This window comes from Panthera pardus, unplaced genomic scaffold (genome assembly GCF_024362965.1).
Source record: "Panthera pardus isolate Hobbes unplaced genomic scaffold, ASM2436296v1 HiC_scaffold_289, whole genome shotgun sequence".
NCBI classification, from domain to species: domain Eukaryota; kingdom Metazoa; phylum Chordata; class Mammalia; order Carnivora; family Felidae; genus Panthera; species Panthera pardus.
Window position 1 is genome coordinate 93,367 of NW_026526864.1, and position 24,132 is coordinate 117,498.

General features: G+C 45.5%; 1 pseudogene and 1 gene segment (V, D, J or C); both read left to right on the plus strand.

Moving 5' to 3' along the window:
- The window catches only part of LOC128774102 (immunoglobulin heavy variable 3-23-like), a 41,319-nt gene extending 26,067 nt beyond the window's left edge, over window positions 1-15,252 (plus strand). Inside the window, 2 exon segments of the V gene segment in view lie at window positions 1,498-1,808; window positions 15,196-15,252. Coding sequence covers window positions 1,498-1,808; window positions 15,196-15,252 — 368 coding nt within the window.
- A 706-nt stretch (window positions 15,253-15,958) lies between these two features.
- Window positions 15,959-18,184, plus strand: LOC128774103 (disintegrin and metalloproteinase domain-containing protein 21-like; annotated as a pseudogene).
- Window positions 18,185-24,132: the final 5,948 nt, after the last annotated feature.

Below are 24,132 nucleotides of genomic sequence, written 5' to 3' on the forward strand. Positions count from 1 at the left end.
ATCAAAACCATCATTAATTGATTCAAAAAAACATTAGACAAAATTCAACACATGTTCATCATTTAAAAAGAACCCAATTAAAAAGGGACTGAAGGAAATTACCTCCACATGATCATGGCCACTATGAAAAGCCCACACCTGACAGCATATTGAACGGTAAAATGCTGAAGGCTTTCCTGTCAAATCAGGAGCCAGGCAATGATGGTCACCCCTAACATAAGTGTTCCCCATGTAACGTGAAGAATACATATGCCACCTCAAACTATGTCATCTTGTCACCCTGCTTATTTGGGTGAAAGTCACTTGAGACAGAGCCCAAGTACACTCAGACTCTCCATCGTCCCTTCACAGCAGGATATAAATCTCCCTCCCGTGTACCAAGAGGGAAGAACCATCGTTAGCACCAGAATAAGGAACACAGGGACAAGAAGGCGATGCAAACAAACCTACTTACTTGGTGACTAACATAATACCCCAAACTTAACTCTTGCCAAACCCAATGTTTTTTTTGTCTGAAAGACACAAGTGCCACCTGCTTTGTCCTTTCTCTGGGTGTCATATCATTAGGAAGGCCATGCACTTACAAAATGAAATTTATTCTCTCCTGTAGATAGGTCTTATGTAAATTGAATCCTTACACTGGCTAAATCCCAGAAGAAAAGAAGGGAAAAGCTTCTTCTCCTACCACTGGAAGACATAACCAGAAAAAAATAGGGAATTAAAAAAATAAAAGACATTTAAATCAGTAAGGAGGAAGGAAAATTACTTGTTTGCAGGTGACACTGATCTTAAACATAACAAAACCCTAGAGATACCACAAAAAAATATTAGAACCAGTTTTTTTAAATGAGGAAAAGAGCAGGATGCAAAATGAACAAAGAAAATAAATAAAAATAAACCACCTGTGATTCTACACACCAGCATGAAAATACATGCAAAATAAATAACAAAATTATACAAGTGAAAATGGCAGAGAATGAAGTATTTTGGGTTAAACTTCAAAAAGTATGTTAAATACTTGTAGAGTGAAAATGATCTATGTTGATGAAAGACCTGTAAAAATGCACACAGGACTGCAAATACACCTGTACTCACTGAATACAATTATTCAAATTGTCACAGCACCATCTACACAAACTAAACTACAAGTGCGTCCCTAACCCTGTAGTTCACTTTTAAAGAATCGAATCTAAGACTGGAGCTTGATATATATGTCAGAGCACATGCAAATGGGGTCCTCTCTGTGCTGATAAAACCAGCCCATCCCAGACTCTGCAGCTGGGAGAGGAGCCCCAGCCCCGGGAGTCCCAGGTGTTCCCATTCTCTGATCAGGACAGAACAGACACCTCACCATGGAGTTTGTGCTGGGCTGGGTGTTCCTGGTTGCTCTTTTAAAAGGTAATTCATGGTGAACGAGGGACACTGAGTCTGTGAGTGGATATGAGTGAGACAGTGGATGTGTGACAGTTTCCTGACCAACATGTCTTGTGTCTGCAGGTGTCCAGTGTGACGAGCAGCTGGTGGAGTCTGGGGGAGACCTGGTGAAGCCTGGAGGGTCCCTGAGACTCACCTGTGTGGCCTCTGGATTCACCTTCAGTAGCTACTACATGCACTGGGTCCGCCAGGCTCCAGGGAAGGGGCTGCAGTGGGTCGCACAAATTAGTAGTAGTGGAAGTAGCACATACTACGCAGACTCCGTGAAGGGCCGATTCACCATCTCCAGAGACAACGCCAAGAACACGCTGTATCTGCAGATGAACAACCTCAAGACCGAGGACACGGCCACATATTACTGTGCGAAAGACACAGTGAGGGGACCTCACTGGGAGCCCAGACACAAACCTCCCTGCAGGAGGGGATCAGCACCACCAGGGGGCGCACACTATGCACAATTCTCCTTTGTGTTCCCAGGCGCAGGTGCAGATGGAGGTTACAGGCAGGTTTCCTGTCAGGGTCTGGGGCTTCCTCTCCACACAGCAGTTTCCCCAGGGAGCCTCCCTGGTTATATGATTCTGTGTTTACCTATTAACTCTCTGAATTAGCAACTGGGTTGTCATAGGGAAACTAGACTAACATGCACAAAGACACAGTTGTTTGCACTTGCTTACTCCGGTCCCTTAACATGAGTGACTTACAGATTTCCTGAGGCACAACAGCTGCACATTTACAGGATTCCCAGATGCGCTCCCTGTGCAGCCAGGACCACAGGATCCCACAGCTCCTCCTTATCCTCACCCAGCCCTTGTCCCAGTCAAACAACGTGACACTTTCTTCATAGCCCTTTGCTACTCAGGACTTTAAATGAGCTACAGCTTTATTCAATTACTCTAAAGGAGAGACAACCAATCTCCATGTATTAGTCAAGATTCCCCTGAGGAACACAACCCAAAGGTCATTGGTTTCCATAACTAAATATGTTGAGAAGTCCCATGATCTACTGTTACAAGCTGAAGACCCAGGAAAACCAGTGATGTAATTCTTGTCTGATTCTGACTAGAGTCTAGTCTCAGAACGTGGAGAGCTGATGATGTAACTCTCAGAAAAAGGGCCAGAGGAGACCAATATTCCAGTTCAAACAAGCACATGGGAAGTAAAAATGAGGGAATTCGTCCTCCATCTGCATCAGATTCTATTCACAAACTTAATGGAATGGGTGGTGCCCAGGCAGAAAGAAGCCATGGATGGAAATGCCAATCTCTTCTGGAACACATCACAGACATCCACAGAAACAGTGGTGAATCTGGGCACCCATGACACAGTCAAGATAACCTATAAAGTTAATCATGACAAGTCAACCCCCTGTAAACGTGGAGCTCAAAGACTGAAGATTTAAAAGTCAATCCCATCATTGGGGTGGAGTCTGGTGGGCACAGCAGTGCTCCTGTGGAGGAGGGCAGAGGCCCATAAGGGGAACTGTGGTCTGAGTATCCCCTGGGTCGCATGGGGAGAGACAATTCCCTTCGTGGAGTGCATTTGGGAGACGGGGCATTGCCTCTCATAGGACAGGAGAGCTGACAGGCACCATTAAAATTCCCTGATCATTAGCATAGGAGCCTCTTCTGAGAGCAGCTAGCTGGACACTGCCTTCTGGTTGTCCTTCACCATGCACTCCAAGCCCCTAGTATTGATGCAGCTGCCCATCTGGGGTAAATCAGCTCCAGGCACAGCACATCAAGACCCTCTCCCAGAGGATCAGTGGGGTCCCTGTCATATTGAGTTCACACAATTTGGAGTTTTCAAACCCAGCTAGAGCTCCTGAGAAAAAACATAAGAGCCCTGTGCCACCAGATGGGCCAATGGCTTGGACGCAGACAGGGTGAAAGCAATTCTGACGGAAGCCTGGGACCCACAAGTGTTCTCTCTGTGTGAGGGCTTCCTGAACAGGGGAGGCTGGGAACTCCAACTCCAGGGACTAGAGAGGGAGCTGATGCCAATATTTCCTCCCACCAATCAGCATGGACAGATTTCACTCAGCAGCACAGCATCCCCAGTGCAAGCTGAGCCACTAACACCAAGCTCCACCTACTCCAGCCCCCATCAAGTGCTTGCTTACTAGGAAAGAGTGCCTGGCAACCAGACCACCACTGCACCCCTTCCTCCAAAGACCACCGTAAACCCCCATACGCACCAAGTCAGCTGATCATACACTGAGGCATATCCTCACCTCTAGGGGAGATAGGAATTAGCCTCTTTTAACAAGCAGACCAAACTCACCTAGTTAAAACTCACAACACTGGGGACAAGGTCCAACACTCCCCACTGGAGGCAAGGAGAAACTCTGCAGAGGACTGTCCTGAGGGACAGAGCAGCCAAAACACGACAGCACAGTGCCACGGAACATAAAACAAATGCTTCATGAAGTGTCAGGCCCTGGACAGTATGTGAACACTGCTCAATAAAGATACTACCCTAGAAGCAGAAAAGATAACAGGATTTTCTAAAACATTTAAGAAGGCAGAGACATAGACAACAACATGATGGAGGAACTCATCCTAAAAGAAAAAATGATAAAAGGTCATTGTGAGGGATATAATTAAAACACATAAACTAATGTGCCTCAAACAGAATTTCTGAAAACTCTCATAATGAAACAGGATTTTCAAAAAGTATCATAAGGATGCTAGCTGTGCTTGAGGAAAATATATGAGACATGAGGGATACCCTTACTGCAAACAGAAGAGACCTAAAAACTAGTCAGGATGAAATTTTAAATGTTGTAACCGAGATGTGAAACTGATTGGATATAATGACCTCAAGGCGGAAAGAAGCAGATGAATGAGGAAGGGACATAGAAGATAAAAGTATGGGGGAGATGAAGCTGGAAAGAAGACGAAAATTAAAATATTGCATCACAAACATACACTTAGGGAAATCAGCAACTCCATAAACTGTAATAACCTTCTTTTGAAAGGAGTCCCAAAAGAATAAGAGGGAGAAAAAGGGGGATACATTTTAGCTGAGTGAATATAGTGAAAATTTCCACAAGCTGGGGAAGGAAACAGACATCCACATCTAGAAGGCAGAGAGAACACCCAATAAAATAAAAAAAAAAAAAAAAGCAGGCCAACACTGAGACATATCATAGGAAAATGGCAAAATATCCAGATAAAGAAAAACCATAAAAGCATCAACACAAAAGAAGTTGCTAACTAACAAGGGAAGATTAAAAAAAAACTATGGCACATGTCTCTACAGAAACCTTCATGCAAGTAGGGAGTGGCATCATATCCTCAACATGCGCAATTGAAAATTTTGCAGCTAAGAATACTTTCTCCAGTAAGGCAGTCATTCAGATACAAGGAGTGATAGAATTTCCCAGACAAACAAAACCCAAGGAGTTCATGGCCTCTAAATCAGCCCTGTGAGAAATTAAAGGGGACCCTTTGAGTGGGAAAGGAAGACTAAAAGTAACAAAGACTAGAAATAAGCAGAGAAAATCTCCAGAAACAATGACTTTGGAGGTAACACTATGGCACTAAGTTTATATCTATCAATAATTACCGTGAATGTACATGGGCAAAATGCTCCAATCAAAAGACATAGGATACCGGAATGGATAAAAACAAATACAAGATCCTTCTACACACTGCACACGATTGACTCATTTTCAACCTAAAACACCTGTAGATTGAAAGTGAGGGGAGGGTAATCAATTTATCATACTAATGGACGTCAAAAGAAAGTTGTAGTACCATACTCATATCACACTACCCAGTTTTCAAACCAAAGTTTGTTACAAGAGATCAGGAAGGCAGTATATCATCATAAAGGGGTCTATCCAACAAGAAGATCTGAAGCTTTAAATATTTATACCCCCAAAATGTAAGCACTGAAATATATAACTCAATTAATAAGAAACATAAAGAAACTCATTGATAATAGACAATAGTAATAATAGAGAACGTTAACACTCCACTTACAACAATGGAAAGACAATTTAAGCTGAAAATCAATAAGGAAACAATGGCTTTGAAAGACACATGGACTGAATGGACTTAACAGACATATTCAGAACATTCCATCCTAAAGCACCAGAATACACATTCTTTTTGAGTGCGCATGGAACATTCTCCAGAACAGATCACATACTATGTCACAAATCAGCCCTCTACAAGTACAAAAAGACTGAGATCATTCCATGCGTATTTTCAAACCACAACACTATGAAACTTAAAGTCGACCACAAGAAAAATTTGGGCAACACCACCAAAACATTAGGTTAAAGAACATTGTAGTAAAAGCTGAATGAGATTTTCAGGAAATTACAGAAGCAATAAAAAATACATGGAAGCAAATGAAAATGAAAACATGCCAGTTCCAAACCATCTGGAGGCAGCAAAGTTGATGGAAGAGTGAAATATATAGCAGTACAGGCCAAACTCAAGAAAGAAGAAAGGTCTCAAACACACAACCACTTTACAACTAAAGAAACTAGGAAAAGAACAACAAATGAACCCTAAAGCCAGCAGGAACAGGTAAACAAAAAAGATTAGAGAAGAAATAAATGATATAGAAACAAAGAAAAACAGTAGAACAGATGAATGAAACTATAAGCTGGTTTCTGTAAGAATAAATAAAAATGAAAACCCATGGGCAGACTTGGCAAAAAAAAAAACAGAAAGGACGAAAGTAAATATAATCAGAATTTGAGAGGAGACATCGCGACTGACACCACAGAAATACATCTATGAGACAATAGTTTGGAGATTTATATGCCCACAAATTGGGCAATCTGGAAGAAATGGATAAATTCCCAGAATAATGAAGACTACCTAAACTGAAAAAGGAAGAAAGAGAAAACGTGAACAGACTGATAATGAGCAAAGAATTTGAATCTTTAATCAAAAATCTACTGACACACAAAAATCCAGGGCCAGATAGGTTCACAGGTGAATTCTACCAGATATTTAACAAGAGTGTGAAATATTCTATTTAAGTAGAATAGAATATTCCTGTCTTCACAAACTGTTCCAAATAATAGAAATGGAAAGAAAACTTCCAAATTCATTCTACAAGATGAGTATGATCACAGTTTTAAACCAGATTAAACCCCACTAAAAATGAGACTTACAGGCCACTAGCCCTAATGAGCAAGAATGCAACAATTGTCAAGAAAATACTTGCAGGGGCGCCTGGGTGGCTCAGTTGGTTAAGTGTCCGACTTTGGCTCAGGTCGTAATCTCGCGTTCCGTGAGTTCGAGTCCCGCGCGGGCTCTGTGCTGATAGCTCAGAGCCTGGAGCCTGTTTCAGATTCTGTGTCTCCCTCTCTCTGACCCTCCCCCATTCATGCTCTGTCTCTCTCTGTCTCAAAAATAAATAAACGTTAACAAAAAAAAAAGAAAGAGAATACTTGCAAATTGAATCAACCAATACATTAAGAGGATCCTTTAATGTGACCAGGTCGGATTTATTCCTTGGCTGTAAGGGTGGTTCAACAGTCACAAATAAATCAATGTAATACATACCATCAATCAGAGAAAGGATACGAATGATATGACCCTCTCAATAGATGAAAAAAAAAATTTTGACATAGTACAGCATCCTTTCTTGATAAAACCCTCAACAAGGGGTAGAGGAAACACACCTCAAATTCATAAAGTCCATACATGAAAACCCCACAGCTAATATCCTCAGTGGGGAAAAAAACTTTTTCCTCTACTATCAGGAACACAAGAGGGATGTCCACTCCCATCATTCTACTTAACACAGCAGTGAAAGTCTTATCCTCAAAAACAGACAACAAAAAGAAAGAAAGAAAGAAAGAAAGAAAGAAAGAAAGAAAGAAAGAAAGAAAGAAAGAAAGAAAGAAAGGCATTCAAGTTAAAAAAGAAGAAGTCAAACATTCCCTCTTCACAGATAACATGACACTGTATATAAAAAACTCAAGACTCCACCAAAATATTGCAAGAACTGATACACAAATTCAGCAAAGTCACAAGATACAGTATCAACATACTGAAATCAGCTGCATTTCTACACAGCAATAATGAAGAAACAGAAAGAAAAATAAAAAAACTATCCATGCCGTTTACAACTGCAAAAAATATAATGGGATACCTAAAGAGTTAAAATATCCATAATCTGAAGACTCTAAAAATGGTGAAAGAAACTGAGGATGACACAAAGAAATGGAAACACCTTCATGTTCATGGATTTAAGGAGCAAGTAGTGTTGAAATGTCTCTACACAAAGAAACGGTGGCTTCATGATTATGGATTTCATGCTATATTACAAAGCTGTACTTATCAAGACAGTAAGCTACAAGCACAAAAGAGACACATAGATCAAGAGAACAGAAGAGTAAACCCAGATATGGACTCACAAATGTATGGCCACCTCATCTTGGATGAAGTAGGAAAGACTATGTAATGGGAAAAAAGACAGCCTTGTCAACAGAGGGTGTTGGGAAAACTGGACCAGAACATGCAGAAGAATGAAACTGAACCACTTTCTTACTCCATACACAAAATAAATCCAAATGGGTGAAAGACCTAAATGTGAGACAGGACACCATCAAATCCTAGAGAAGAACACAGGCAGCAACCTCCTGGACTTCAGACATAGCAACTTCTTACTAGACATGTCTTGAGAGGCAAGGGAAACAACAGCAAACTTGAACTACTGGGACCTCATCCAAACAAAAACCTTCTGCACAGCTAAAGAAACAATCAACTAATCTAAAAGGCATTCTACAGAAATTAAAAAGGTATTTGCAAGCCACATATCTGATAAAGGCCTACTATCCAAAATCTATAAAAAAAACTTCTCAAACTCAACACCCAAAATACAAAGAATCCAGTGAAGAAATGGTCAGAAGACATGAGGAGATACTTTTCCAAACAAAGCATTCAGATGGCTAACCGACACACGAACATTCGCTCAACATCACTCATCATCAGGGAATTACAAATCAAAACTACAATGAGAGATGACTGCACACCTGTCAGAATGGCTACAATTAACAACTCAGGAAACAACAGATATTGATGAGGATGAGGAGAGAAGGGAACCCTTTTACACTCTTGGTGGGAATGCAAAGTGCCCGGACCATTCCAGAAAACAGTTTAAAAACTAAAAATTAAACAACCTTCCACTCCAGCAATTGCTCTACTAGGAATTCATCCAAAGCATACAAAACTTCTGATTTGAGGAAGTACATGCACCCCAATGTGTACAGCAGCATTAACTATGACAGCCAAACTGAGGAAAGAGACCAAAAGTCCACCATGTGATTAATCTGCTATATGTATAGAATGGCATATTACTCAGTCATAAAAAAGAATGAAATCTTGCCATTTGCAAAGATGTTGATGCAGCTACAGGGCATCATGCTAAGCAAAGTAAGTCAGTCAAAGATGACAAACACCATATGATTTCCTCCTATGGGGAATTTAGATCTAGGGGAAGGGGAAAAAGAGCAAGAAATCATAAAAAAAAAAACTCTAAGGTTAGAGACCAAACTGAGGGTTGCTGGAGGGCAGGTGTGTGGGGGATGGGATAATGGGTGTTGGGGATGAAGGAGGCCCCGTGTTGTGATGAGTACTGGGTGTTAATGTAAGTGATGAACCAATAAATTCTACTACTGAAATTAATATTACACAATATGTTAACTAACAAATATTTAAACACAAACTTAAAAAATTTAAAAAGTGGAAAAAAGGAAGGGAGAATTGTTGTCACAAATTGTCATGAACATGGAATCTAAGGTAGTGAGTCTAACGTCTTGCATTTACTCATTATATCCCTAACTGATGGTGGACATAAATTAACATACTCATGAATTTTCACAGCAGTGCCAGGTGAGCTGGAATTCAAACCACAGCTGCCCTTCCCAACTCCACTGTGCCCACACATCATGGGCAGCTTGTCCAGACACCTGCACAAGAACCCAGGTTGGGCCTCAGCAGGGACCCACATCTGCAGAACTGGAAAGTGTGGACAGTTGATGCTTCCTGAGAAGCTCTGGGGTTCCTTCCCCGACTTGCTGTCTCAGCTCCCTTGTCTTCCTTTCCTGTCTCTTGAAGAGAACCATGTCCCCTGTTAGTGGTTCATGAAAGTGAGGGGCTATATGTTCTATACACATTCAATATGACAAGTAACATACAAGGGGACAAAAAAAAAAAAACCCATATGATGCAGCCTCTCTCGCGGCTCCTATCACCCAATGTGGTAGAGTACAAATAAACCTAAGTATTCATTTGGTCAAATATTGCACAGCACGTTGGGAAAGTATTAAGAGATGAGAAGCTTGAAAGAATTCCACAAATGCAGATATGAGCTCCCCTTGGGAGGAAGAAGAAAAATTACAGTCCCAAACACGCAAGAGTAAAATAATTTTAGGAAATGATACAAGAGCTTCAATGCATTCTATTCATGAAGTGTCTAAAATTGGCAATGCAAAAATGGATTTTGAGGGTTTCACATAGAATTGCGAAGGAAAAATTGTGTCAAGAACTCAGTTGTGTGCACAGAGCTCAGCGGCTCCTGAGACATATAGAAAGCCCACCACCTGAAAAGGTAAACGTGTTTTTGACCCCAGGAGCATATCTATCAAATCTGATGAGCAGTCTGGCCAAAGAGACACAGAATGGCAACTCTTGTGAAATTTGAACTTCAATTTCCTATATTTCCACTTAATTTCCATATATTAGGAAAAACCATGCCACAAAAATGATTTGCTAGAGTCTATAAATTTAAAAACAAACGACAAAACTCTAAGTCACCAGAGACCAAATAGGGAACATGTCAACATTGAGAGAAACCAGAAAAAAAAACAAGACTTTTAGTTACATTGTAAGTCAAGAAATCAGTGGGGTGCCTGGATGGTTGAGTCAGTTAAGTGTCTCACTTCAGCTCAGGTCTCGGTGTCACAATTTGAGGGTTTGAGCCCCGTTGTCAGGCCCTATGCTGACAGCTCAGAACCTGGAGCCTGCTTCAGATTCTGTGTCTCCCTCTCTCTCTGCTTTTCCCCGCTCACGTTCTGTCTCTCTCTCTATCAAGAATAAACATTTTAAAAAAATATTAGTCATAAGCAATCATCAAGAAAAGGAAAACTATAGCTAAGAACACAAGACCCATAAAAAGAAATGGTATAAATAGACTTTGTGAAAATCAATTCCGCTTATCTGCCCACGTGAATACCAATAGTAAGATAAGTTACAGAGTAAGAGACAACATTCACAAATTGCATGACCACCAAGGGACCTGCATCTTGAATATGCTAACAACCCTCAACAGTCAATAGGAAGAAAGGAAACAAACCTCCATCAAACAAGCACAGCCTTGTGTAGTAGACATCCTATCCTTGAGGTTATAGACACATTAGTTACTGACTGGAGAAGACTCTTCACACCATCGACTGTCAGGGAAATTCAAATCAAGAATGCAACAGATGCCCTATACACACATCCCAATGGCTCAGGTAGGAACAACTCTGACAACAACATCCAGGTGAGCATCCAGCATACGTGGGGCCTCAAACAATGCAGGAAGGATTGACAAACAAACACCAGCTCTGGAAAACCGTTGGCTGTTGCTTATGAAATTATACATGGATGACATAAAAAGGAACCTGGAAATACCACTCCCGAGTATTTGTCCCTGAAGAATGAAATCCCATGCTCAGAAAATAAATGGTGTGTAAATATTTACAGCATCTTTCTTAGTGTTAGAAGCTCAGAATAAGGCAAAAGTCTTTCTAAATATAAAGGAATAAACCAACTACGAAACTTCCATCAATGGGATGCTTTGCCAGAGAACTGTGACACTACTGACGCCTGAAATCAGGTGAAACTCAAAGACATGATGTGGAGGGAAGGGCGGTAGTCCCATAATTACAGAGGTGGTGTGACCTGGGACATTCACACAGCCAGACCATGGTGACAGTGGTTTGGTTGGACATTCCTTATCTCTTTCTTTCCCAAACCACAGGATGAGATACTCTGCTTCATTTGACAGCACTCCTATGTTCAACCACCCTCTGATGTATGGAGTCTCCACAGACTGAACCCTACAACCTCGGACTCCTCTGAATGGAGAGTAGTTGAGACCATAGTCTGATATGTGTTCTGACAGGAGCTGTTGCCTCCACTGTCCCTGGCTCTGGCTCTCTCCTGCAGGTGAGGGGGAGTAGGTTAGGAATCCTCCACTGAAACCATCTGTCTCCTGCACCTCACTCTCCCACAACATGAGGCCCAGACCTTCTTCCTCACACTTAGCTGGAAATGAAGTCAGTTCTATAGGAACGGATTTGCTCCTTAATTTAGAGGATTGCTTCATGTCCCCCTTACCCTGGGCAATACTCTGGGCAAAGGTCTGCAGCTGCAGGGCGTGTCGGGGACAAACAGGATTCCAAACAGTTTGGAAACTGAGGGCTCTGTTTAGGGGTGGCTGGCAGCTTCACTGCCTTGTGGCTTGCTTGTCCTGGTGGCATGAGACTCCTGCCATACAAGTCAGGTCTGGGGTGATCAGGTTCCCAGCATCCCTAGTGGACTGTGCCCAGGGCAGAGCTTCCTTCCTGGGAGTGGGGCTGCCAACAATGAGTGAGTCGCACATCTCAGTGGCACCTGCTGGGGCTTGGCCTCATCAGCAAACAGCTTAGGGTCACTGACATCCTGTCCCTCTGGGAAAGAGTCCTCTGAACAGGAGCTGGTCACCGGGAACCGTGTGTATTGGCTACAACAGTCTGGAGGGGAGGTTGCAGTCAGGCTCAGTGGCACATGCCTATAGTCACAGTTACTTGCACTGGAGTTTCTTCTTGCTGATCTGGGGTGGGAAAGGAAAAGAACATACCTTAGTTCAAATAGTCTAGGTATTCTTTCTGGTAGTATATTTTCTGCAATAAATGCTTCTTCATGGGCTGTATGCCAACATGGCCATTTGCAGGCACTATAAATACATTATTTGAGTTTTTCTTCAAATTCCAGTGAGAGTTAACATGCAATGTACTATTACTTTCAGGTGTAAAATATAGTGATTCAACATTGCAATACAGCACCCAGTGTTCGTGACGAGCGCTCCCCTTAATCCCCATCAACTACCTCCCCATCCCTCCACACACCCTCCCCAGGGTAACCATCAGTTTTTCCCCTATAGTTAAGTATCTGTTTCGTGGGGCTTACGTGGTTCCATGGGTTAGGCCCACGACTCTTGATCTGGGCTCTTGTCTTGATCTCATCATTCCTGAGACCGAGCCCCACTTTGGTTTCTGCACTGACAGCACGACGTTTCCTTGGGATTCTCTTCCCATCTGCCTCTGCCCCACCTCCCATTCTCTCTCTAAATAAATAAGTGAACATTGAAAAAATCGCCTATTTCTTGGTTTGCCTCTTCTCTCTTATTTGTCCCTTTGCCCATTTGTTGTTTCTTAAATTCTACATATGGAGGAAATCATATATTTGTCTTTCTCTGACTTATTTCCGTAAATATAATACTCTCTAGGCCCATCCCTGTCCTTAACAATAGCTAATGTCATTCCTTTTACGGCTGAGAAATATTCCAGTGTGCGTGGACGGGGTTATGTAGATATACCACGTATTCTATACCCATTCATCAATCAATGCATACTTCGGCTGGGTTGTTTCCATAGCTGGGCTGTTTGTGACATAGCTGCTATAAACAGAGAGGTACAATTCCCTTAAATTAGCATTTTTGTATCCTTTGGGTAAATACCTAGTAGTGCATTTGTTCTATCGTAACGTAGTTGTATTTTTAGCTTTCTAAGGAACCTCCATGCTGTTTTCCATAGTGGCTGTGCCAGTGTGCATTCCCACCAGCACCTCCAAAAGGATCCTCTTTCTCTGCATCCTCACCAACACCTGTTGTTTCTTGTGCTGTTGAGTTCAGCCTTTCTGACCAGTGTGAGTTGATATTTCATTGTAGTTTGGATTTATATTTCCCTGATGAGGAGTGATGTTGACCATCTTTTCATGAGTTTACTGACAATCTGTAGGTCACATTTGGAAAAATGCTTATTCATGTCTTGTGGCCACTTTTTAATAGGATTATTCAGTTCTGGAGTTGAACTTTATACCATATATAGAAACCTTAAAGACTCCACCAAAAAAAACCCCGCTAGAACTGCTACAATAAACCTGTAAATTTGTAGCATACAAAATCAACATATAGAAATTTGTTACATTTCTATACACCAATAATGAAGCAGGAGAAAGAGAAATCAAGGAATCAATCCCATTTAAAATTACACCAAAACCATAATATACTAGAAATAAACCTAAGTAAAGAGGTACAAGATCTGTACTCTGAAAAGTCTGGGACATTTATGGAAGAAATTGAAGAAAACACAAAGAAATGGAAAAAATATTCCATGCACATGGATCAAAAGAAAAATCATTGTTAAATGACAATACTATCCAAAGCAATCTAGACATTCAATGCAAATAATTCAATTTCCTGTCAAATAATACCAGCATTTTTCACAGAGCTAGAACAAATAACTCTAAAATTATCATGGAACCACAAAAGACCCCAAATAACCAAAGATCTTGAAAAAGAAAAAAACCTGGAGGCATCACAATTCTGCATATCAAGCTATATTACAATGCTGTAGTCATCAAGACAGGATGATACTGGCAAAAAATAGACACATACATTGATGGAAAAGATTAGAAAACCCTGAAATGGACACATCACTATATGATCAACTAATCTTTGACAGAGCAGGAAAGATTATCAAATGGAAAAAGTCCCTTCAAAAACTGGTGTTGAGAAAACTGGACAGCATCGTGAACTTGTAAGGAACCTGGACCACTTTCTTACAGTACACACCAAAATAAATACAAATTGAATGAAAGACCTAAATGGGAGACAGGAAACCATCAAAATCCTAGAGGACAACACAGGCACCAACCTCTTTGACCTTGGCCAGAACAAGTTCTTACTAGACATGTCCCCAGAGGCAAGGGAAACAATAGCAAAAATAAACTATTGGGATCTCATCAAGATAAAAAGCTTCTGCACAGCAAAATAGCAAGCTTCTGCACAGTGAAGGAAACAATCAACAAAACAAAGAAGCAACCTATGGAATGGAAGAAGATATCTGTAAATGACATATTCTCAGGGTTAGTTTCCAAAACGTATAAGTTTTTTTTAATTGTTTTCAAATTATCAGTAGAGTGTGTCCATGCAGTTCAGCACACTGTTGTGTGAGAAGCAAAACTCGTGTCTTCCACTTTTATATTGTGGTAAGATCTCACTGAAAATGAGACCCACACTCTTCACAAAATTTTAACCATACATTACAGTATTGATAATTACAGGGGTAATGATGTGGAGACCCCTTTAAAACTTGTCATCTTGCATAACACAAAATCATAGCCCTTGAGATCTACTCCTCATTGACCCTCCCTGCCAGGCCCTGGCAACTGCCATTCCACTCTCCATTTCATTGTTATCAAAACCCAAATTCAGCTGCCTGTTGCTGGAAAGGTCAATGTTCAAAGTTTTAGTTTGGGTGGCAAAGGAATTTGAGCTATATTCAGAAGGCCAGCCACTGGGGAAAAGGCAAACTCTTGTCCAAACGCCACCTCTGAGGTTTCTCCCTGACCCAGGGCGTTTTAAAGCAGTAGAGGGTACTTAAACAAGCAAGGCAGTGCCATGGTCAAAACCATCTTTTGATCATGGGCAGACTCCATGGTGCAAGCTGCCAAAGTAACCTCAACTCCCCTCCATCTCCAGCTGAAGAGGGAACCAAACTACATGAGACTGCCAGAGGCCAGGAAAGAACCCCCATAAGGGATTAGAGGAGAAAACCCCTGGGGCTCACACATGGTCAGCAGTACTTTCTGTTCTCCCCAGCTGGCATAAGAAAATACTAAAATACAACCTTGCAGTTCACCAATCATCACTCAGAATACTGACAAATGTTTTCCTCAGTGAACTCAGAGGAACCTTCAAAGCAAAAACCAAAAGGATCAAATGGCTTACAAACTAATAGCCAAGGAGAATAAGACACACAAAACTACAAAGAGATTTTTAGCATCACCCCTAAAGGTAAAATTGACAATGTTTACCTCCGCATCACAAGGAAGCAAAGCAGTGGTCTCTGTAATGAGAAAAAGTAGTCATCCAAAGAAAGTGACCCAGCAGTACCACAGGACATGGATTTGATAGAGAAGTTAAGGGTGATATAACTGCATAGCCCATATGCAAGTAGCTGGAGGAAAGATTGAAGGTGTTGACTAGAGCCATGCCTCTGGGTCCAAATCCCTACCCATGTCCATGTGACCACTCTTGACCATGGCCCACCTGCCCCTCCCACATCCACCCCAGCCGAACTGATGTGCAGGGTCACCCAATGCCACACCCTGGGACTGTTGCCGAACCCCACAGGGGGCCCCCAGGTGCAGGGTGCTGGCCACCTGGCACAGCCCTCTATTCTGTCTGATGGTCTAGACCTGGCTTTGCTGAGGATCCTCCATTTATCCATTCTCACTGGCAGATGTCTCTGAGCAGGGGCATGAGGCTGGCAGAGGGCCAGGTCACCCTGAGGGCGCCCCTCTTGCTGTTTTCACTCTGGGCAGTGCTGGCTCCTGTGCAGGGTTCTCAAGGGCATCCCTCATGGTGCTACATCTCCTCTGAGATAGTAATTCCCAAGAAGGAGCCACACCACAGCAAGGGCATTCAGATGCCTGGCTGTCTGTCCTATAGCCTGCGTTTTGGGGCAAGAGACATGTTATGTACATGCGGCACAAGAAACTCTTTTGGTCCAGACTCTGCTGATGATGACTCAGGATGCTCAGGGAGCCTTGCAGGTGGACTACCCCTTCATGCCTCCAGACTGTTACTACCTCAGCTACCTGGAGGAGATTCCTTTTTCCATGGTCACAATTGACACAGGCTATGGCAGCCTTGAAGATATCATGAAGTTGGATTAACTTGCCTATGATATGAGACCCCTCGGTGGTTTCCAATGGTTTGAACACTTTGTTTCTCACATAGTCGCAGACATCTGTGCAATGGGACCTACTTATAACCTGGGATATAAGGAGGACAGGGGACCCCCTGTTCCTCAAGGAAATGCCAGTGCAGCCCCAAGGATCTCTAGTAAGTTCTGTTCATCCCATCACAGAATTATCAAAGGACTTGCTTTCAGTTTCAAAACAATGTATAGTGTGTTAACCACGTGGAAAAAAGTGCCCAATTCCTAGTAAGGCTAGTTAGCTTAATTGAGTCCATATTTCATGCTATTGATGTAAGTTATTGGTTTCATGGTCATTTATAGTGAGAGACATCAAGCTCACACAGGCAATTATGTGTTGCATCAGAGCCCCTTTTTTTTCCTCTTCAATAGTATGAGTGAAAGTATTTTCGATTTCTTAAAACACATTCACCCTTAATGTGATTTGAGATGGGCCCCATGAGGTTCATGGCAGTCCAGTTGTATATTCTATATGCCATCCACCAATGGCTTATATGCCATCATTCTGGGTTATTTAGGCAGACATTATTTACTCTTTTCTGTCATACCAACGCATCAGATGGCAAGAAATTGTGGCTTGTGCATTGACACTGATGAATGTGCTTGCCAAAAAAGGTCCAGCTGCCTTAGGACCCAACTAACTGGTATAATGGAAGCTTTCAGTAACTGTTCCTTCATTCATATGCAGCACATAATGAATTGTGGAACAGGCAAGTGCATGTTCAACACTGAACTGGTGCATTTAAATAAAAGCCTGACCCACTATCATTATGGAAACTACATAGTGGATCCAGGAAAGCAGTGTGACTGCGGCTCATTCAACCAGTGCTACAGCAATCTAGGCTGTATGCGTGATTGTATCTGAACCCCTGGGGGCAAATGGAATACAGGCAGATGCTATACAGACTGCACCAACTCCGCTGCTTGGACACCCTGCAGACCAATCGAAAATATACGTGATCTTCCAGAGTTCTGCCATGGGGTGACCTTGGCGTACCCTGTGACTTCCATATGCAAGATGGAACCGGGTGCACTGAAGAGGGCTGCTGCTATCATGGAAACTGCACTGACCGCACTATTCACTGCCAAGAAAGCTGTGGCAGAAATTCTGGGAAAGGTGAAGATGTCTGCTATACCATAAATCACGAAGGCAGCCGACATGGACACCGCAGAACACCCCGGGGAATTCAACGCTGACCCTGTTCCCATACTGGCGTGCCGTGTGGAAGGCTGCAGTGTAGGAATGTCATACATCTCCCTCAACTGCAAGAACATGTTGGATTCCATCTGTCTGAGATCCAGGGTTCTGATGTTTGGGGCTGGATTCACATCGTAGCACAGGAACAACCCAGATTCCTCATGTGAGAACTGGTACTTCCTGTGCTTCTGGATAGTTCTGTCGGGATACCTACTGCACTGGCAGTGGGGCTCAGCTGAATTATGACTGTATCCCAGAGAAATGCAGTCACAGAGGGATGTGCAACCATAACAGGAACTGCCACTGCCACACAGCCTGGGATCCTCCATGGTGCACGGACAAGGCACTGGCGGGAGCACAGACTGTGGACCCCTCCCAGAAGAATTCAGCCAGTCAGGCAAAGTCATGAATCCATGGTATATCTCAGAGTGGGTTTTGGTCACATTTATGCCATAATAGCTGCATTCCTCTTTGTTGTTTCTGGAAATGCCAGAACTATAAACACAGAGAAAGTTAAGGAAGAGATTTTTGGAGAAGACAATCCATAATTTAGCCTCCAGACCCCTGAACAACTATAGACAATGCATCTGGTGCATCTGTAAAAATACAGTATTGAGGCGGCACAGCTGACATCCACGTTTCCAAGGGTCTGCGGGAGACACAGGGGTCCTCAGGCACATCACAGCTCTGACACCAGGTCTCTCATGGGTCACCGACCAGCACTCTGAAATAAAACTTGAGAACTGCATGCTTGTGGCTTTTATGGAGTTTTTAGGCCTGTAAGAGCCCAAACTGAGCCTTAGTTTCTTGGAAGAGGACCTGAGTCAGAGCTGTGTCTTGAGCAGAAGTGTTTGGTTCCAGAATTAAAAGAAGTTGACACAAGCTCCTTCATTGGCAACCTCATGAGTTTTCTCCAAAACTACGCTGTTGTGGACTGAAAAGTTTCTCATTCTCCGGTAATCTGTCTTCCCCCAGTCCCATGTGGGCTCAGGATAATGGAGGACTACCACCCACCCATACTGCCTGTCCACACGGGGGTGTCTGCGGGCTGTGAGGGAAGAGGACTGGCATTAGGTTCCACCTAGCGCAAGCTGTGCCTCTCTGGAGAGCAAATTTACAAATGTGGGAGACTGAGACCATGAGGCTGAAAGGAGCACCCCATACATCAATCAGCAAGGTAGGCACAAGTGTCTATGGATGACTCTGGCATCCAGAGGGAGACTGGTAAATGTGAATCCCTGCTCTCTTTCTCTTGCCTACTTTTCTGTGAGTTTAACCTTAGACAAGAATCTGCCTAGGGTTCCTACTTTGGTTTTCCAAGCACCTTCTACAATAACACAGAGATGAGCCTGTGAAAGTTAGCGAATTCAGCCCCATCCGCTCCCAAGAAATCCTGTACTTGCTACCCTGTTTTCTATGTCCTGATCATGGCGAATGTGGGATGGAGGCCTGCCCTTCCCTGGGTCCTTGTGCCCTCTTGTTCCGGGCTCTGTAAGTCATAAATCCTGTGCTTCCATTTCCTTTGTTGGGGGTGTACTGAAACCCCACATTCAGTCACAAGGGGCCCACACATCTCATGTACCCCAAACGAGAGCTCAGATGCCTAGGGAGCTGCCTGTCACCCACTGTGACTTGCTGTTGCCACTTCCTTCAGCAGGTCACAGTCTTCATGTTCTTAATTCAGTCCAGAAGCTGAAGTCCCACAATACATTTATCCTCAAGGATGGGATTGGGAGCCTAGCTGATGCCCCCCCACAATGCCTTAGACCTAAGAATGGCTCACTCATTCCTCACCCTCACGTCTCAGCTGCTGTGGGAAGGAGCTGGTGCTTGCTGGTGGTCTGTAGCTTTGATTTGGGCTTATGCCAGGTGTTGCCAGAAACCCCCACCCTAAATCATCAGTGCCATAAAAGGTCAGACTCCCTGCAGAGACCAACAAGCAGGCACCAGTCTGGGGGTACAGGGGTGTGTATTTCCTATTCACCTCCAAAGGAGGTGGACACCGAGAACAGTGTTCCTAGATTAGTGTCGAAGAAGACGCCAGCTGGTTGGTCCACTGTGTTGCGGCCAGCACCGTGGTGTTGTGCTTGATTAGCCAGGCCTAGCTAGGGATGGAGGCAAATCTACAAGGAGCATCATGGCACTCAGGGTGGAGGTCTTGGCCAAGGCAAGCTCCCCCTAGTGGCTGCAATCCTCGCTGCTGTCGCCAATGGCTCCCCACCTGTCAGGTATTGGGTGGGACACCTCAGTGTGGGAGGCCACAGAACATGACTCTGGGAAGAAATAACTTCTATCCCAGATTTCCCCTGTCACGATCCACTACACCTACATGTCCAAGGACCAGCGTGAGAGACAGAAATGGTGACAGGCACTATACCATCATGGAAATGCAAGGCTTCCTGGAATCATTTGTCCAAAGGGAGGGAGACAAGGACATTGATTGGCTTTTGTGGGTCTTCGTCATTGGCTCTGAGCTGTTGCTTACAGCACTTGACATGCTGCAGGTGGCTGGATTGGTCCAAGACCGCCAAAGTCATCATTCACTGAAAAACTCAAAGTATCCACAGCCTGTTTACAGAGACACCCTAGAGGAGCCTCCAGACTTTTCACTCTATCAAAAGACCATGACAAGCACACCAAGGCACAGGGCAAGAGACACAGGCAAAAAAAAAAAGGGGGGGAAGGCTCTGAGGAAGACACTCCCCAAGCCCCCAGAGCCCACAGAGGTAGGAAGAAAGAAGCTCTGATTCCTGGGACTTGGATTTTTATGGCATGGCAGCACAGGCCCACTGGGAGAGGTCAAGCCCAGGTGACGCCATCCAACTCTAAGATAGAATGGGGACAATTCAAAGAGTGTGGGGTTTTTGTTTTTTGTTTTTGCCTTGTGTCATGCGCCCAAGACCCTTGACCATTTCCAACCTGGAGGAAGGCCCTTGACAACACCATCTAAGGCGCTCTTCATGAAGGACCACTCTGACCTTAAGTCTGTGCCATTACATGCACAGTGGGGGAACAGGACGACATAGGTTCCTGTCCACGTGACAAGAACCTGATCTCAGGACCCACTGTGGAGACTTCCGGCGGAGGAGGGCATGCATCCATGCTGATAAGAACCGGTTTCGTCAGGACCCCCTGTGGAGGATTCCAGGGGACAAGGGCCCAGGTCCACACCGAAAAGAACCCGGTTTCGTCAGGACCCGCTGTGGAGGATTCGGGAGGACCCAGGCCGGCTTCCACACAGACAAGGACCCGGTCTCCTCAGGACCCACTGTAGAGGATTCAGAGGGACGTGTTCCTGCGTCCACACTGGGGGACGTGGCCCCGCGTCCACACTGACAAGAACGCAGTCTCCACAGGACCCGCTGAGGATTCGGGAAGACGAGGGCCCGCGTCCAAACCGACAAGAACCCGGTCTCCTCAGGTCCCGCTGTGGAGACTTCAGGGAGACGAGGGCCCGTGTCCACACCGACAAGAACCCGGTTTCGTCAGGATCCGCTGTGGAGGATTCGGGAGGACCTGGGCCGGTGTCCACACAGACAAGAACCCAGTCTCCTCAGGACCCACTGTGGAGGATTCAGGGGGACGTGGCCCTGCGTCCACACTGGGGGACGTGGCCCTGCGTCCACACTGACAAGAACCCGGTCTCCTCAGGACCCGCTGTGGATACTTCGGGGAGATGAGGGCCCGTGCCCACCCCGACAAGAACCCGGTGTCGTCAGGACCCACTGTGGAGGATTCGGGAGGACCTGGGCTTGTGTCCACACAGACAAGAACCCGGTCTCCTCAGGACCCACTGTGGAGGATTCAGGGGGACGTGGCCCCGCGTCCACACTGACAACAACCCGGTCTCCTAGGGCCCACTGTGGAGGATTCAGGGGGACGTGGCCCCGCGTCCGCACTGGGGGACGTGGCCCCGCGTCCACACTGACAAGCACCCGGTCCCCTCAGCTCCCGCCAAGGGAGGAGCAGGCGAGGAGAAAGCCAGGCCCCGGGAAGAGGAGCTTCCGGAACCTGGAGGCTGAGGGGGGCGCTGTTCGCCAGACCCTGGGGGGAAAGGACCCCGCGCGGCTTCGTGCGCGGTGACACTGTGTCCCCCGCGGGGCTTACCTCACCGGCGCCGGGCGGCGGGGCCGCGCGGCCGTCTTCCTGCTCCGCGCCCACTCGGTTCCCGCCGCTGCCTCATGCGGTTCGCGGTCCAGGAGCGGGCTCCCCTGGCGGAGCTCGCACTCCCGCCGCTCTGGCCTCGCGGGTCCCTTCGGCCTCCGCGCGGGGCGGGGTGTCCCTCCCGAGTGTGCCACGGCGCCGTGGGGACTTCTGTGCGACACCCCGGAGCTGCAGATGGCTCCGGGCAGGACAGACGTGCTCACAGGGGCGGTTCCTCCGCGGCCAGGAGCACAGAGCAGCTCTCCGCCCCCGTGCGTCTTCCTGCCTTTCTGTCCCCAGTGCCCTGTCCTGGGACAGCAGGCCTGCCACCTCCTTGCTCAGATTTCCTCTGGGGCACGTCGTTCCTTCCGCCGCGCTTGCAAATGGCACCGTCTCTTCCTTTCTCTTTCCGACGGGTCGTCAGGAGCATGCAGACGTGCACGTGGTGTGTGTGTGCTGCTCTCCTATCCTGCGAGTGTCCTCGTTGCTCCTTCCGTTGCCCTTGGAAATAACCCGCCAGTTATGTTACCAGCCAAAGTGGGTTTCTTCAGGAGTAGCGGAGAATTGCCGTCCGGGCCCAGCAAGCTGTGGCAAAACCGCGGCCGAGCGGGGAGCACACGGAGAGGAGCGCTGTTTCGCGGAGAAGAGGAAGTTGGGAGCGTGGTTTTGAAGCGAAGTCCGCAGGAGGAAAGCAGGGCTGCAGGGCGAGCAGGCGCCTCCCGGGCCCAGCTGCAGGCGCGGTGGGTTTCCTGCAGGGGCCGCAGGGCACAGCTTCCCCTGGTGGGGCCTGAGCCGGGGGGTTCTCTCCGCGGAGGGTTCTAATCTTGGGTCTGTAGCTGTGGGTTGTTCCCCAGCCTGACCTGGGTGGTGGGCTCCGCCTTCCAGCCTCCCCTCCCCGCCTCCGAGTCCACTTCCGGGAGATGTCCCTTCATTGGCTTTCGCAGTTCTAACAGCTTTTTAGTGGCGTCTTGTGGACAACCGGAATTCCAAATCCCACTGCTTCCGCTGCACCCAAGACACGTGGCCACCAATAGAACCCTCCCACGTGCCTCTGGCTCACGTGCTGCCTCCTGCAGGGCCCGTGGCCTCTCCGCCTGGGTGAGCTGGGTCTGGGCGTGGGCCTACGTCACAGCGTTTGACCCCTCTCTTGCTTCTATCGTGTGGGGCTGACACTGTTGTTTGCAGGAGCACCTTACTCTGTGATTTCAGACGTGCACTGAACGTGTCACAGCAGCGCAAATACCCTCACCTGGACGCTCGTTTCTTTACCGCGTTTGCCACTTCACACGAGATACTTTGGTGCGTTTTACCCCAAACAGGGACACCCTCCCGAGAAACCACCACAGAACCCCAAATGAGGAAATCCCTGCGTTTCCACATTAGACCCCAGACCACAGGCCCACTTCAAGTGTCCCCACCTGCCCCACTGTGAAATGTCTTTTTCCAATCTGATCTGGCTTCTTTTGGGGAAGTGCTCCTGAGACTTTCCCCTATCTGTGTAACCTGGGGGGATTTAAAGAGCAAGGTGGTTCCTGGGGCTCCTGGGGTCTCAGTCTGCTAAACGCCGAGTTCACATCAGGTCGTGATCTTGAAGTTGATGGGTAGGAGCACCTGCTTCTGGCTGTGTCCTAACAGCTCAGAGCCTACAGATGGCTTGAGATTCTGTGTCTCCCTCTTGCTAACCCCTCCCCCTATCATGACCTGTCTCTGTCTCTCTTTTTCAACAATAAATAATAAATGTTAAAAAAAAAAAAAGAGCAAGATGGTTCCTGAGTGGCCTTTTCTGGATGGCTTCTGTCACTGAGGATGTTTTCTGCATTCACCCATGTTGTGACGTGTATCAGTCCTTCCTTTTTAAATTCTGATTGAATGTATGTAACATAACACTTACCACGTAAGTCACTTTAAGCATAAAGTTGTCTGGCATTAACTGCATTCACACTGTTGTACATCCATCTCCAGAACGTTGTCATGTTCCCCTAGGGAAACTCTGTATCTATTAAACCCTAAATCCCAATTCCCCTTTCCCCTCGGCCCCTACAGCCACATTCTACTTGGTGTCTCTGAGTATGACTTTTCTGGACACCTCACTTAAGTGGAACCATAGTGTATTTTCCTTCTGTCACTGGCTCATTTCACTCAGCATAATGACTGCCAAGTTCAGTCGGTGTGCAGGTGTGTGTCAGAACTCTCTTCCTTGTGAAGGCTGAATTATATTCCATTGTGTATATACTACATTTTGTTTATTTACTCACCTGTGAATAGTTACTTGGGTTGCTTCCATCTTTTGGCTGTTGTGAAGAAGCTGCTATGAATACGGGAACATGAATACCTGCTCAAGGCTTTGCTTTAA